Source organism: Scomber japonicus, chromosome 4, assembly GCF_027409825.1.
Source record: "Scomber japonicus isolate fScoJap1 chromosome 4, fScoJap1.pri, whole genome shotgun sequence".
In the NCBI taxonomy this organism is placed as follows: Eukaryota; Metazoa; Chordata; class Actinopteri; order Scombriformes; family Scombridae; genus Scomber; species Scomber japonicus.
The window spans coordinates 21,621,886-21,638,278 of NC_070581.1; the positions used below are offsets into that span (position 1 = coordinate 21,621,886).

Below are 16,393 nucleotides of genomic sequence, written 5' to 3' on the forward strand. Positions count from 1 at the left end.
TTCAAAGCTCAGTCTGACCTGTTCCTGCATCAGATCCTTCAGATGTGTGATCCTCTCCGTATCCTCTGGGTGACTGCTGATGTAATCCTTATCAAAGAACGCCTGTTGTCGAGGAGGATGAGTCAAAAGGTGATGATCTCAAACACCAGTTCAATTCATACATCCACACAAATACAACATATCCATATCAAATTTTCTCCCTGTCCTTCTCTACCTCTTGATATCTAGCGATGCCTCCGTTCACAGCAGCATCTATGACCCCATTGAGGCACATGCTGAGCGGGTTGATGTTGCCATGATGCTGTCTGTGTTGGTATTGGCTTATCAGAGTCCGAAGTTCCTGGGTCTTATTCTCCACAACATAAATGGCATTCTCCAGGGGGCTGACCTCCATCTGGAAATAAACAGAAATCCACCCTGAGCCATGATAAAAGTGATGGAGGTATGTAAACAACAAGATTACACCACTTAATGTTATCAACTCAACACACTCCCTGAGAAACATGGATACTTCATGGCTTCAGATTATTTGTGAAAGAGAAAACTGTCTAGCAAACATCTCTCAGGGGGCCGTATGTGCAATATGAGATGATGAAAAAATGATATCTGAGGTTCTCACCACTTCTCTCCTTTCCACCTCCGCCCAGCGGGAGATCCCAGGGAGGGGACGGGAGAGGATCAGGGTTGTTCTCTCTATCCACAGGCTCTGTTAAACATGCAGACAGAGGACAGGGGCTTTGCAGTCTCCTATCAACTATATCTGGTACCATAGTGAAGGTATGTGCAACACAAAGGACACAATAGTGCAGCATGTAGGTCAGTTCAGTAAGAGTAAACATGAAAAACTCTAACATGGTTTGGTTTCAAATTTAGGTTACTGTGTCAGAGGAAATTACAGTATCATGTCTGGTCCTGCTGTTGTCTCTAAAGCCCTGCAGGTTGTAGGATAGTTTTAACACCTTTAACTGTAGCTGAATCAATTACTCAATAAATCCATTTGTTGATCAACAGAAAATGAATCATCAACAATTTTAAGTCAATTTCTCAAGGAAAATTCATTTCATTATTTCCTGCTCCTCAAAAAGTGAAAATGTGTTGCTTTATTGTTTTATCGCTCACTGCAAATTAAATGTAAGTTATAAACTGCTGTCCTGATAAAAGAAGTTATTTGAAGTTAGTGGAAGTTTCCATTGACATATTTTCTGACGATTATAATTTATTGCTGCCCTCAATAGAGACCAAATTCCTGGGGTGAAGTAGCTATGGCTCATTTTTGAAAAAGTTTTATTATTTTAACTTTGCTATGTTAATAAGCAAATATCTGTATTGTTCAAGGGCAGAATTTTCCATCTCTGGCTTATGTCGTCATCATTTTTGAAACTTCTTGTCATATTACATCATTTTGCAGTGTTCATGACTAATATGAACACAGTTCGGTCAAGGGTAAGTTACAGTCACCAAAGCTGCTGCACAAGTGAGTCATACTTGGACAAATACTTAACATCACGATCTGAATTTTTAGCCTTCAACTCAACAGGAGGCAAGATCAAATGTCCCGAGCAGAAATGTTTCAGAAATCACATCAGCAGCCAATGTGTTGTGGAGTATCTGTGTTTGTTTCACCCCTCTGCTGTGTATTTGTCAGTATACTAACATAATAGCATAATAGCTAGAGACTTGACAAGTATATGACCTATCTAACCTAAAAATACTTTGATTGTTGCTGCTCTAGTCATGAGTTTTCGGGGCTTTTGAAGATTATTGCCCAAAAGCTATAGGCCCTCCATTGTGACCACCAGGGGGTGTTACACATGCTTACATCACATGAAAGACCATTTTTATCTACAAAAAAAATCCCTCCATGATTCAACTGCAGTTTCCACAGAGCTGGATCCATTTCATGTTTTTAACTGGTTTTACATCTATATTCAGTATTTGTACTGTAAGACAGGAATGGACAGAGAGTGGCACTGCTGGCTCACCGTACCCTGAACTCATTCTCGCGGTCTTTAGGCCCCTTGTGGAAAGGCCTGTCATAGTGGAAGCGGCTGACGTTGTTTATGCGGTAGAAGCTCTTGATCCTCTCAGGCACTCGCTCCAGCTGAGGCACATCAGAGATGTCTGACACCGGAGTCACGGCATAGATCTGCAAGTCTAGAAGCCAAATGTCAAGGAAGTGACAGACAGACAGACAGACAAACGGATGGACATTTATATCCACAGAGGAGGAAGAGCAGGAGGGACAGAAATGCTTACAAAGAGTCTGACTCTGGAAATCAAACTCAACATATTTTGTGTTCGGGTTTGATTGGTCATAATTTCTATACATACATAATCATTACATACTGGATACTGTAATGCTAAAAGAAATTAATTGGTTAGTCAATGAAAAAGAAATTAATTGTCCACAATAGTAATAACTGATTAAATAAAGTCATTTTTTTCTGATCATCAGTACTAACAGTCTTAAAGTAACTACACATCAGTTGAAAATAATTGTAACTCCACTATAAAGCATAGTAGGATACACTGAGCGTCACTCTGCAGGATGGTGTCATCAGGTTGGTTGGGATGCTGCATGGCGATGGCTTGCGGAAATTCTCCCAGCATCCTCTGCTGGAAGTCCTCAAGCCGTTCGTAGTCGTAACCTCGACAGACAAACTCCTTGTTCTGCAGGGAGGGGAAGACAAAAGCTGAGGCTAGTCAAGACTCACCAGGATAGGCAGAACTGGTAGACAAAATGGTTCAACATATATGAAATATTGGTAAATATGAATTGGACAAGTTAACAATGAATGGATTCAGAATCATTTCATGGTTAAATTGCGATTTTTTGTTTTTTTTAGTATTAATATAATTCAACATCCATTCTTTCTGTCTTGTGGAAGCTACTGTAACTGACATAATCTCCTACTGAAGCATGAAGGAACAGTGTAGCTGCCTACATCAGCAGAATCATAACTGTGTCAGGACCGACAGGATGAGACTAGATTTGGAAAGTCATACCCTGAGGAAGAAAGGAAATTTCCTGCCAAAGAAGCCCATTCGGAAGAACTCAGGTTCAATTCTCTGCTGTTCAATAATGTTGTCATAGTACGCCGCCTCCATTTTCTGTCACAGAACATAAAGATGTAAAAGAGTCATGATGAATAATGGTTTAATCACACACATTACTGCATCCTCTGCAATCGCTGATGAGTGTGGGTGCGCACAGGTAATTAGGACATTGTGTCCGACGCTATACACAATTCACACTACATAACAGAGTATGACAATGAGAGAGGGAGCTGAGAATCTTGCCTCCCAGCATTACAGAGGATGCATGTTTAATAATAAGAGTAGAAACAGGAGGCAAGCATAACTTTACTTACCCGTATCCAGCTGAGACTCTGATAATCATATAAAGTCTCATACTGGAAAGCCAGCTCCCGGCAGAGAGAGATGCCATATTCCCAACACTGCAAAGTGATGATATATGAATGAGATTCAGGAGGATGTTCTTTAAGTTTCACTTATAATGGATAAAATATATAAAAACATAAAGCTGTCATATATACACATTTATACTGTGATGTAGGAAGAAACACCAAGCATCATCGACCCCATGAAAAGAATATATCTGAGCCAAAGAGGTTCCATCATTTGAAAGTAGGGAAAACCTTCAGTCTTGTTTACTGAATTGTATTTATATTCCAAAGGTCAAAACTAAAAGCAACAATATCATATTTGGAATTCAGTATAGTTTCAAAATGTCTGTGATCACTGCAAAGAGGCCGATCTAATGTCAGTAACACACACTTCCTTTCTTTCCTTTTGTTTATTTCCAGAATGGCATTTACATGGATCTCTGTTCACTTTAAATTCCAGTGACAGTGCAACCTTAAAACGGCCTTAAAAAGAAACTTGCAGGATGAATTTCTTGCTGAACTACTATACTTTAAGTTTCATGGAAACCATTATCATTTGAAAAGGTCATGTATATTGTATGCTTTATAAGACATGAGGACAGAAATCCAAAGGGAAGAGGAAGTCAGCTGACTATGGTGATAACTATGCATCCCAGCATCATCCCATCTCCATGCATGAGTGGCCTAACTGCACAATGTTGCCTTGAGGTAACAAATGAAAAAACACTGTTTTAGTGTGTAAATATAATCAAAATATGACTTTAAACAATCAAATACACTTCTTTACATATTCATGCATGTGTGTATATTTTTATACAGATATTTGAATTTAAACATGTTAAAAAGTGGTATATATCTTACTAATTGCTGGCACTGTGTTGCATGTGACTCTGCTTACTGTAAGAACTGCTCCACTCCCAGACAAAAGGTCAAACCCACTTAAGCCCCTCATTTCACTGGACACAGACATGTCTTGTGATATAATTTTAAAACGTATTGGACACAGACATGTCTTGTGATATAATAAGGTCCAAAAAGTTGGTTTGTTGCCTTCAGGGAACACTATGCCGTAGAGAGGGGGTCAGTTTCCCTGATCCTGCTACAATGCTCTGTGAGGTAGCAGGTGGGTGTGAAGTGTGAGCAGTTGTGACCTTTAATGGATCAACCTTTTTTTCACTAGTTTTACTTTGCATTTTTCATCTTGGGGAATTATTATGTCAACATCAGCTTCTGGTCCAACTTTAATGGACACCTCTGGGGTGGGTCATATGCATATGAGTTCATATGAGATCTTTTTATCTCTTTATATTCTGAGTCTCAAAACTAGCATTGGGATCCCTATTCACTCATTTATTGTTGTCCAATTTCTCAATTTTGAAGTGGACATAAAAACTGCCAGGTGTCACTGTAGTTTTTTTCCAGTCCAGTCCAGTTTCTACATCACCTCCCCACCCATTTATTCACTGGGGTCACCAACATGCAAGTTGCTCTTTAAGCTCATAGATTTCTAATCGCCCTGGGTGAATCTAACCATTTATAGAGGCAGGGGATTCCACAAGTACAGCTTTTTAAAATATATATAGAAAACTGGCGAGAAAAACCAGAGATGACAAAGAGTTAATGAAAGGGGGTACTTTTATTTCTTTCTCACTGCTCCCTGAGTCCAGAGGGCTTTGTCCTCTCCAAAGCACAGACACCGGTCAACTAATTTAATTTTGTGGATGAATACCAGCCAGGGAGGAGTGATTCAGGGAAGCAAATCACATTTGAGCAGACATCTGACCCTTATTGAGTATTATGGTATCTGCAAACGCTACACGTTTGAATTTATAGCATGATAGTCAAGGTTTGCTTTAGTACAGAACTGCATCAGGAAATAACAGAGAGTGTGTGAGAAACAGATTAAAATAAGATGATTCTGTTGTTGTTGACAGTCTACAGTCCTGGTTTTGTACTCATCACTACAGACAGACTATTGCTTTAGCTATAAATGTAGTTCAATTGCCAGAAAGTGCTCTATAGAGTGTAAAATGATGACAATAACAGATATACATATCATACTATACAATTACTTGGGGTTGACAAAACTTTAATATAGATAAAACTTTGAGGAAAAACTATACAAGGTTTTGTATTTCTCACAATGTTAATGAGGACAAAATTGAATTATGTCTAGGAACAGCTGCACTGCAGATGAAAGCCAACAGCCTCTTAAAAATAAAAAGCTATAAAAATGAATGTGTTCTTAGCTAGGTGAAGAGAGTAACTGAACTGAAGCATGACTGTGGCGATGCAGGGGGCGGGGCCTCACATGCGTTACACAGATCATCTGCCTTATAGGCGTGAATAGAGGTTTCTTCAGTCAGGACTATGGTCAGGACACGCGGGGGCGTGATATCCCATACTATATGTGTTGTACCCTTCTTGTATACAGTCTATGGTTGTACCGAGTGAATCGACTGAAGGGGAACAGTCAAAACAGGAGTAAGAGTTTAAGCTATGAATAATGTTCACTTGCCTTGCCCTTGTTGAAGTAGTGGAGGATTTTACGACTCAAATTCTCTTTGCGTTGCCACTCGCTCTGACAGGGGTAGTGGAGGAAATCCCTTAGGGGCCTGTCCTCCCACTGCAGCAGCTCCCAGTACAGCAGCAGCGTGAATGCAGCCTCTGTTGATGAGGGAATATCGGTCAAAGGTCAGCAGAAAAAAATTGCATCATGATGCCTGCTATCTCATGAAGCTACAGATGTTGCACAGTGTGGCAACAGTGATGAACTGATACCTTCCAGACATTTTAGGCTCTGTTTTTGTGTACAGACGACATGTGACACAGTTAGTGGCACAAAGCACAAGTTTCCCAGAGCAATGTGAGTATTTTGGTATGTTGGTGGCCAGAGGTGTTAGAGTCAGTCCCCTCTGCAGCACTGCAACTACATGCTGGCTGGCACACATGCTGTTGAGATCAATTAAGCCCCGTCTCCATATTTTCCAAAGTTTTACATGTTGTTTATATGTTTTTTGGGTTGTTTTTGCTTTACAGCTGACAGTGATTCATACAATAACCAGATGTGCAATCACAGCTAACTCTGTAGAACACTAAAATGTGTTTTAATTATCTTACCAGCTGCCTGTTGTTTGTTTTATGTAACTGAATAAGGTTGCTCTCAATTATATTTATTAGTCATATTTGGCTAGATTTACACACACACACACAATAAAGCCACCGCTGCCAATAATGTGAGCAAAGCAAGAACACTTAAGCCATTTACAGGATTATATTAACTGGCAATGTCCCCTGATTTCCTGTTTACATGACTGAAATTGGCAGTACCAGACTTAATTAACATTTACAGTTACCTCCAAAATAACTCATTTTGCCTTTTCTAATATAGAAAGGACAAATACGAGAAATAATAACAAACCCAGAATCATAAGACAGAAAAAAGGCTGGTGCTAGGAATTCTGACCCCCCACAGACCATGAGGCACTCAAATTAGTCCTGTCCCTTTAGGAAAGTTCTCCTAATCTCAACTCGTTCTCATAGAAGAAACCTGTCACAGAATCAATCTCTTCCATTCAAACCTCTCCACCACCATGGGCAAGACCAAAGAGCTGTCAAAGGACGTCAGGGACAAGATTGTATACTTGCACATGGGTGGAATGGGCTACAGGACCATCAGCAAGAAGCTTGATGAGAAAGAGACCACTGTTGGCGCCATAATTCAAAAATGGAAGAAATACAAGATAACAGTCAATCACCCTCGCTCTGGAGCTCCATGGAAGATCTCACCTCGTGGGGTAAAGATGATTCTGAGAAAGGTGAGGGATCAGCCCAGAATTACATGGGAGGAGCTTGTTAATGCTCTCAAAGGAGCTGGGACCACAGTTACTAAGTAAACCATTGGTAACACACTTTGCCGTAATGGATTGAGATCCTGCAGTGTCCACAAGCAGGGGGACCCCCTGCTCAAGAAGGAACATGTACAGGCCCGTTTGAAGTTTGCCAATGAACACCTGAATGATTCAGAGAAGGCTTGGGAGGATGTGATCTGGCCAGATGAGACCAAAATTTAGCTCTTTGGCATCAACTTGACTCGCCATGTTTGGAGGCAGAAAAATGCAGAGTATGACCCCAAGAACACCATCCTCACTGTCAAATTCTGCCTTGGGGCTGTTTCTCTGCTAAGGGTACAGGAAGACTTCACCACATTGAAGGGCAGATGAATGGGGCCATGTACCGTAGAATCTTGGATGAGAACCTCCTGTCCTCAGCCAGAACACTGAAGATGGGTCGTGGATGGGTTTTCCAGCATGACAATCACCCAAAACATATGGCCAGAGCAACAAAGGAGTGGCTCAAGAAGAAGCACATTAAGATCCTGGAGTGGCCTAGCCAGTCTCCGGACCTTAATCCCATAAAAAATCTGTCGAGGGAGCTGAAACTTCTAGTTGCTAAGCGACAGCTTCGAAACCTTCAGGATTTGGAGAGTATCTGTAAAGAGGAGTGGACCAAAATCCCTCCTGAGATGTGTGCAAACCTGGTGACCAACTACAAGAAACATCTGACCTTGCCAACAAGAGTTTCTCCACCAAGTAGTAGTCACGTTTTGCTTGAGGATCAAATACTTATGTCACTCAATCAACTACAAATTAACTTATAACCTTTATTTATTTATTTTTTCTGGATTTTTTGTTGATATTCTGTCTTTCTCTGTTAAAATAAACCTACCATAAAAATTATGGACTGTTCATGTCTTTGTAAGGGGGTAAACTGACAAAATCAGTAGGGGATCAAATAATTATTTTCTCCACTATATCTCTAGTGATATGGCTTTTGATTTGTATTATTTGATCAAAAATCACTGATATCCACCTGCAACTACCACCAAAAGAATGGAGCCATGATTCTGCTCTATGTATTGCGTTTACCACTGCAGCCATTAGTCTTTCTCTACTGCATCTACAGGTGCCTTTGCTGGTAAAGCCATATGAAAGGAGGAAGAAAACACATGCAGAGAAATGAGGCAGAGGTGAGGACAAAACCTGCAGCCTCTCAGTGACAACCCAAAATTTTGTTGTAGCTACAAAACCTGTGTTCACCCAATAAAAATACCACTTTGCTGGTATAAAACCTCTGACATAAACCGCACACCATCACAGAAAAGTATGAGTGTCTCTGTTACCTGTGAAGTCTTCTGCTTGGAGATGCAGGTCACAGAGCTTGTGAATGTAACGGATGTACATGTCCTCCTTGTTGACCTCTGATTTGTAGAAGTTCTGAGGTTGAATAAAAAGAGGAACGGAAATGAAAATGAATGTGTGTAAATATTCATATATTTGTGTTTAAGTATTCATATATGTGTCCAACTGCTCAAAAATGTAGACTAAAAGCTTACCATAAGGTTGACAGAACCGCCAATTTTCTTGTTCTCCATCTCATCTCCTTTCATGCAGTCCCTAAACATAAAAAATAGATATTTTTTCTCGTTGTTCTGCAATTTCATAACATAGACCTATAGTGCAACTTAAAGTATACATTCAGTGTACAGGAATATATATACCTGTAATCCAGTAATCGTTCAACAAGTCTTGTGACTGATGTGACGAATGAGATCCCCGTCTCCCTCCAGGTCTCCTGCTCTATCTTCTCCAGCAGGCTGCACAGAAAATACAGTAAGATAATCTCACAAAAAATGACGAGCACAGAAAGTTAAGAGATATGAATCAAAATATCTCTTGGATTTGGCTGTGAAGGCAAGACAACTCACCTGGGATAAGGACCAAATAACTGTGTCCTGGGGTGTGAGAACCAAACAACAAAGGAAAGTACGTTATAAGGAAGTACTAGGAGAGCAGCATTATTCTGAGTATCACTCGACAGGTTCGCTAAACACAGGTTTGATGCTTACAAAAGACTGAAAAGCTCTCTGTGATTATCATCGCCTTTCCCATCCGACACCATGCTGTCCAGCTTATCCATCAGCTCTGCTTCCACCTACACACACACATACACACACACACACAAACACACACATTCGGCCAAAAAAAGATGTGGGTTTGTTATGTGAGAAAAAAAGTCAATTTTTATCACAGTTGCTGAACCACACATCCTGTATTTCATTATATAACAATATCATAATGACCTGTTTGAAGTTGCCATTTTTCCTTTGCTCCCAGTTCATCATGTCATGGAAAATTGGAATCATTATATTTCGAACTTCAGTTTGAGGAACCAAGGTGACTCCCAGGAAGGGACCCATCATTCCTGGGATGAAGTGGGGCTTGTTGTCACCTGGATTACATAGATTGACATAGACAGAAGTCATTGTTTTCATTGCTTTCATTAGGATCTAAATGTAGGTGCTTCACTGTATGAGGGGGATGATGAAAAGTTGGGATGTCTGAGTGTGAAGAAAGGATGATGCCATACCTAATTTTTGCCACATGCTGAAGAGTTCATATGCCATCATCACTCTCATATCTCCATATCTACAAAGACAAGAGTGGAAAGTTAGGTTTATAAAGTGAGATAAACAATAAACTTATATGCACACAATGCATATAAGATAGTTTCTTACTTGTCGAGCACTTTCTTTCTCTTACTGGGACCTAGTGATTCCAGCTGCAGACTGGGCTGGTTAATGTACAGTACAGTGAGGCTGAAAAAGGAGTTCCACACCTAACACACACAATCAGACACAAACAAAAATATAAATGTCACATTGAAATAATTACACACGTTTTAAAAATGTAATCAGAGAAAAGCATCAAATGGCTTCATGGTGTCATGGATTTCCTTTCCCCACCCCTGCAGGTCAGACACACACCTTGAAATCAAAATCTGCCTCTGAGAAGTTCTTGTGCAGTGCCGGAGATAGAAACTGTGTTGTCACTACGATGATACTGCAGAAAGGACAGCAAACATTACACTGTCAGTTTACAAAACAAGGTAGCTGCCAAAAATAGATGAAAAAATCTGCAACACAAGCGTCACCTTCAGAGCAGGATTATTTGAAGAGAGTCTGATCTAATGGTTGGCTGTATTCCCTTACCATCTCTGGGACAAAGGCTGCATGACAGAAATGTAAAAGCAGACTCACTGACTAGTTAGAAGCCTCATGACACTCCAGTCTCGGGGGAAGATAGTTAGTTTCATCAGATTGCGGAACACGCAGAAGATCTTCAACAGGAACTCCTGCAGAGGAATACATTAACAAAGTGTCAAGTGCAGTGTAGATATGTGGTAAGCAGGCTGTGGAGAAATACTATAACTTTGATCATCTTTGTAACTGAGAGTTTCTCACCTTCAGCTCCTCCTTGCTGTGGAAGTTATTGAGTAGATGGTGAAAATGGATCTCTGTCATCTGTCTGAGCAGGGAGAGAAGACAGGAAACATACTCTCCCTGTACAAGAAAAAGTGACAGACAAGGACACACATATTTATAAAATTGAATCAACGGTAAATATTCACTGAATTCTACTTGTTTCATTGTGTATCAAAGTTATAACCGTTATCTCGGCAGTGCACTGGGGACAGCGTTGTCCTCTGGATGTCTCCACAGAGTGAGACTTGCTCATAATGGACAGCAGAGTCTGCAACAGAACGTCCAGAAGGCTCTCAACCATCATTTCCACTTCCTCTTGAACAGAAGACTCCTGAGACACAGACATCAAGTAGAGGAAAGCAGAACAACAGAGTCAACAATTTAGATGCAAACTTGCTGCTTAATAGTAATGTCTTTCTGCAAGATACAAGATCAATTATATTTAACAAAGAAATAGGTATGTTTATATTATATTTTCCTATTGCATAATGATTAAATGGGGGTAGCATATCTCTCTATATTATGCACTGTACCATGGAGCTAGTCTTGATTATTGAAAAGATGCTGCTCAGGATCCCAGAACAGATGAGCAGCTCCCTCTGCTGGCGTAAATGCAGGTGGATGTGATGCAGAACCACCGGCAGCAAAATACTACGAGACTCTGAAAGAAGAAACGAAAGGAAAGGGAAGGAGAATGAGCAAGGACGAAACCGAAAACCACTGTAGGCATTGCATTAGGTTTACACATATGGATTTATGTGGTACTATACAGTAGCATTATGTTTAGATATGTTTGTTTATTTATCTTCAGTCAAAGAAACACTTTGAGTCGAAGCATAAACCTTCACATTTGTCTCACCGGGGAAGAAGAAGAGGCGGCTCTCAACCGTACGAGCAATGGACTGCAGTTTGACTACATCCATAGACTGGCCAATGTCAACTGTGCTGGGCATGCTCCCAAGGGTGCCCCTAACATATTCGGCCACCTCCTGAACGGTGAACATCTGCAGCAGCTCATCAAATATATCAGGGAAACTGTTCAACAATGCTGCCTGAGGGGGAAAACAAAGAAAGCAGAGAAGGACATTTGCTACACTTTCATGTATAAAACATCACAAAAACACCCCATACAACAAAAATGTCTCTTTTCAGTGTGACACTGACAAAAAACAAAAAAGCTCAAAATTAAGCTTGCTATTAATATACCAAAAGGAGCACAATCAAGACATCAATGTTTTTGCACTATTTATTTGTTCAGACATAATGTCAGTATTTCCTTATTACTGCCAAATCAAAAACACTGTCTGCATATCAGTTACTGAGGAAAGTATCCTGTTTTAGCAGGCTGGTCTCTGCTGTATTGTGGAACCAACACAGGGGGCGCTGTGACTTACTGAGATGGATGAGAGCCCTGGAGCTTTACCACAGACAGGCATGCTGCTGATCACATCCCTAAACTGTCCAAGATCAAGCCAAAGAAGGGGCAACAGTAGGGTGGGGGGGGACGGGGGGACGAGGGATTTCATCCCCAATCACAGAATGCACAGAGTGAAGAGTGAAGCAAGGATGAAATGTGAAAAAGTTAACAAACAAAAATCAATCAATGAAATATGAATACAAATTAAGAGGATGAATAAAACAATAAGTAAAAGCAATTACAACCAAAGATTAATAAACCAGCCGTGCAGATGATGAAGGCGAGGAGATGGTGAAAAAGTGAGGTGTAAGCTATCTGACCTGTGTGAACACCAGGTTCTCTGAGCTGCGACTGTCCAGGCTCAGAACAAAGCGGATTGACTGGAAGAGCTCTTGGATGCTGGCTCTGAACTGCTCCTCCTCCATACCACAGGTGGCTCTCGAATATAGGATGCGTGACTGGACGATGAACTTGAACAGGTACTCCAGAGCCTGAGGGGGTTGTTGGCAGGATGCAAATTGAGACCTTACAGTCAGCCGAAGAAGTAAACGTCATATCACATATATCAGTTCCCTAGCAAAGCACTGAATGGATTTGTACACTTCCTGAGGGCTCATATGACGTCACATTACTCCTTATCAGCTCTGTTTGACCATTTCCTCATGCGTTATTAATTCATTCCTGCTTAAGGAGCCAGGACAGACTTGTTTTATTCTGCTTTTTTATTCTGTGAAACTGAACCACAGGAAATGTGTTTGATACTTTACCCTCATGGCTTCCTGGATGTGGTCTTGTCGGACGACCTCAGCCGAGCGGTCCATGTACCACTTCAGACATCGAATCAGCTCTCTGCAGACACATTGTTTGAAACCATGTGAGTCAGCATCGAGTGTCACTTTGCAGAACTCTTAATGCAAATAAATATGTCTGTTTCACACGAGTTCAGTAAACTTTGTTATACTTGTATGCCAAAGCTCCAGCAAAGTGGTTTTGGATGTAGGAGTCCATGACAGGTCTGAAGTGGTAGAAACGGCTGTCCCTGAGCAGGTTAATGATAAACACCTGAACACACACATATATACAGATATGTTAGTTGTGCCTCCTTCATCTTCTTAGAGGAAAAATACATCATTTATGAGCTGTGCTGCTTTAATTTTCCTACCAATGACTGGAAAACCAGCGGTCCATATTTATCAGTGTTGTCATCTAAAAGACAGAAGAGGGTATCCAGGACGTCTCGCAAGAACTGTGAGAAAAAAAAGGAACACTCAGCACAACCATCACATCAAAGACATGGCTAAAAAGAATAGAAAATAGAAACAAAGGAAGCCCCTTCACCAAAAACATGGCAGTAATTTTTTTCATTCTGAAAGGAAAATGTGATGCCCAAACAGTCTGAAATGTATTTTACACAGTAAATGAACATTAAAAAACTCACTGTGTATTCTGAACAATTTAAAGCTGTAAATGGCTATTACTGAATCTGAGTATAATTACATAAAAACAATGATATTATGACCTATAATCAATGAAGTCACACTTTAAGTATTATCTTCACCTAAATAATAAGAGATTTAATTCTTGCTGAAGCTAAATATAAGTCAAGGAAACTGAGTCAAGGACTCACTACAGCATACAGTTACACAGGAGCCAAATATCATATATCTGATGACTGACCTTGACAATCTCCTCTCCGCTGATCTGACGCAATCGACCGAGGATGTCCAACACCCTGTCCGGATGGGCCTTCCAATTCAGAAGAGCAAGCAGGTCCACTGAAAAGAGAGTAGAATCGAATCAAATTGAGTCAAATCTAATAGAATATGAAGTGAAGGTATCATTTTAAAAACATGTAGGGTGTTTGGTTACCATTTTGTGTGAGTTTGGTGGAGCAGAGTATCGTGGAGACCCAGAAGGTCTCTTTAGGGCTTCTCTGGAAGGGCAGGTTAGCTGGCAGGTTGGGGCAACTGTTGAAGTCCTCCTTACAGCAGGGCAGACTCAGGTACAGGCCCTGGTTACTGAAGGTAGCGTTCTCGTCACACTACAGTAGACGGATACAGGCAGGATAGAAAAGATTCATTAATGATTGGAGATGAGAAGGCTGGGGCTCAACTCAATAACTGGTCTCATTATAGCTGCAGTGAGTTGCTCCCATGATGGCGACAAAAAATCCTGTGTTTGTTTGTTATTACACTTCTAATTTTAGTATACTAAAGTGTTGAAGTAAGTGTTCTTCAATACACCATTTTGAGAGGGAGGGTTCCCACACTGGGTCTTGAACCCCAGCCTGTTCTCTCTCAGACCACAGAAATCTGTGCTGACCACTCAATAAACTTCAGCTCCACCAGAGAGATCTGCAGCTATTAATACATCCATGACACAGAGACAGACAGTGATGTAACCTCGCTATGCTGCGAGCCCCAACCTACGTGCTGTTATTTGACTTTTTTTTTAAATTATTATAAATATTTTTCTTTTCTGAATATATTCATATTCAAATTGGGCTCCACCCATAATGCGTATTACTTTAAGTGGCTTTCGAGGGTCATAGCATATTCACATAATGTTACAAAAGTGCTAAAACATTTGTATGTTAGACTGACATGAATAGACTACTGTATATACTGTAGCACAAAGCTTCTCGATCCTAAATGTTGCTCTACATGTACATTGGGTCACTGGAGGTTTCTAATATTAATATATTTATACTTATACTTTTATATAATGATAATTAATTCCCTTTACTAATTAACAGCTATTAAATACCATACATTATCATTTCCATCTTTTGGGAGGCCCTTAATGCTCTTGAAAACAGAACATTAATTATATTATACTTTCATTTACTCAAATATCACCTGGGGTAAGATTTGTTGGTGACAGAGAGCAGGTAATGAGTGGTGTATTTCTTTACATGCTGTCAGAGTCACACTAGAGCAGGAACACTGAAACTGCTGAAAAATAGCAATAAAGACATACAGAGACGCAGGAGGGGACGCCCCACCAAGACTAGGCCTCTTTAATAAAATCTACATCTAATTTAAAAGTTAAAGTCACAAAGTTCACAGTTTAATACCCAAAATGTGTCTTGTGAACACTCATATCATCAGTTACACATTCTTAAAAGTGTAATTTCTGTATTAAACAATAGCCACTGGTTGATAATTATTATATATGGGTTGTTGTTCAACAGTGTGTTTAAAATGTGTGTTAGACTTGCTCATACCTTGTACACATATAGCTCATGGCTCTCATCTGACAGAGTGGTCCCATCTTCTCTCATCAGAGGAGTGAAGGCAAAACCAAAGAGTTTTTTCTCTCCTTTGTCTTTAGCTGAAAGTGAGTACATCATAACATCATGCATCATATACCTACATTGCACAAAGCATATTTGTATAATTCATGTATAACGTGATCCAATCTGTCCCAATAAACTCATGATTTGAGGGATGGCTGCTACTGGGCTGCATTATTGACTCACTGGAGCAGTGTCTGAACTCAAAGCGTAGGTGGGAACCTCTGAAGCGATCTATGGGAATGGGCAACTTGACCATTTCACTCCAGCGAGGACTGTTGTTGTGGTAAAGAACAAAAGAGCGATATTCGCTGGTGTTGGGCTCCCCACTACCCAAACTGATGCAGTCCTGAAAAGAAAAGGAACCAGGGAGATTGTTTTAGTGACGTATACAGTAAGATAATGTGTGGATGTACTGTATGGGAGGAAAGTTACACTCATCATGAATCATGGATGGATGATATGGTACAAAATGTGTCATTTATATATGTGTCATACTTTGAGAGTGTCCCCGTCGGCATAGAGGACATACAGCGTCACTTCAATGTTCTTCTGAACGCTCTTGCCACCCCTCTCAAACTCTCCCCGCTCCAGGGTCAGATACAGGTCATTGCGAGTGTCACCTAGAACAATTACACCAGAGAAACTTTAATTAAGCTTGGAAGTCATGTCTCAAAACCCCCTCTCTACAGGTTTGAAGTTACCCACAACAGCAAGACAAAGACATGTGCAGAAATTCCCAAACAATGATGACAAACATGTCTCCTGCCTTGTCGACATTAATAAGTTATAATGTTCATGTCATCCTCTGCTCCACAGAGCGGTCAACATAAATTAAGGCGCCGCACAGATACCACATGGGGCTGCTAAGATGTGCACCACACGTCATTGTTCTTGTCAATGAGAAATGACCCACACTGAGTTGTAATACACTGTAGCTCATGACTGCC

General features: G+C 40.5%; 1 protein-coding gene across 1 annotated transcript in view; it reads right to left on the reverse strand.

Annotated features, from left to right (window-relative positions):
- The window catches only part of dock3 (dedicator of cytokinesis 3), a 32,504-nt gene that overhangs the window by 4,482 nt on the left and 11,629 nt on the right, over positions 1-16,393 (reverse strand). Inside the window, exons 12-42 of the mRNA XM_053317976.1 lie at positions 15,942-16,066; positions 15,630-15,792; positions 15,375-15,481; positions 14,018-14,189; positions 13,826-13,923; positions 13,311-13,394; positions 13,110-13,210; positions 12,916-12,997; positions 12,469-12,639; positions 11,591-11,783; positions 11,265-11,392; positions 10,916-11,062; positions 10,711-10,809; positions 10,507-10,601; positions 10,234-10,309; positions 9,985-10,085; positions 9,837-9,895; positions 9,550-9,698; positions 9,316-9,401; positions 9,175-9,201; positions 8,968-9,063; positions 8,803-8,863; positions 8,590-8,683; positions 5,926-6,074; positions 3,372-3,458; positions 3,007-3,111; positions 2,529-2,670; positions 1,988-2,154; positions 620-706; positions 215-394; positions 19-102 (exon numbers count right to left, since the gene is read on the reverse strand). Coding sequence (XP_053173951.1) covers positions 19-102; positions 215-394; positions 620-706; positions 1,988-2,154; positions 2,529-2,670; positions 3,007-3,111; positions 3,372-3,458; positions 5,926-6,074; positions 8,590-8,683; positions 8,803-8,863; positions 8,968-9,063; positions 9,175-9,201; positions 9,316-9,401; positions 9,550-9,698; positions 9,837-9,895; positions 9,985-10,085; positions 10,234-10,309; positions 10,507-10,601; positions 10,711-10,809; positions 10,916-11,062; positions 11,265-11,392; positions 11,591-11,783; positions 12,469-12,639; positions 12,916-12,997; positions 13,110-13,210; positions 13,311-13,394; positions 13,826-13,923; positions 14,018-14,189; positions 15,375-15,481; positions 15,630-15,792; positions 15,942-16,066 — 3,515 coding nt within the window. The remainder of the gene's footprint in view (positions 1-18; positions 103-214; positions 395-619; positions 707-1,987; positions 2,155-2,528; positions 2,671-3,006; positions 3,112-3,371; positions 3,459-5,925; positions 6,075-8,589; positions 8,684-8,802; positions 8,864-8,967; positions 9,064-9,174; positions 9,202-9,315; positions 9,402-9,549; positions 9,699-9,836; positions 9,896-9,984; positions 10,086-10,233; positions 10,310-10,506; positions 10,602-10,710; positions 10,810-10,915; positions 11,063-11,264; positions 11,393-11,590; positions 11,784-12,468; positions 12,640-12,915; positions 12,998-13,109; positions 13,211-13,310; positions 13,395-13,825; positions 13,924-14,017; positions 14,190-15,374; positions 15,482-15,629; positions 15,793-15,941; positions 16,067-16,393) is intronic.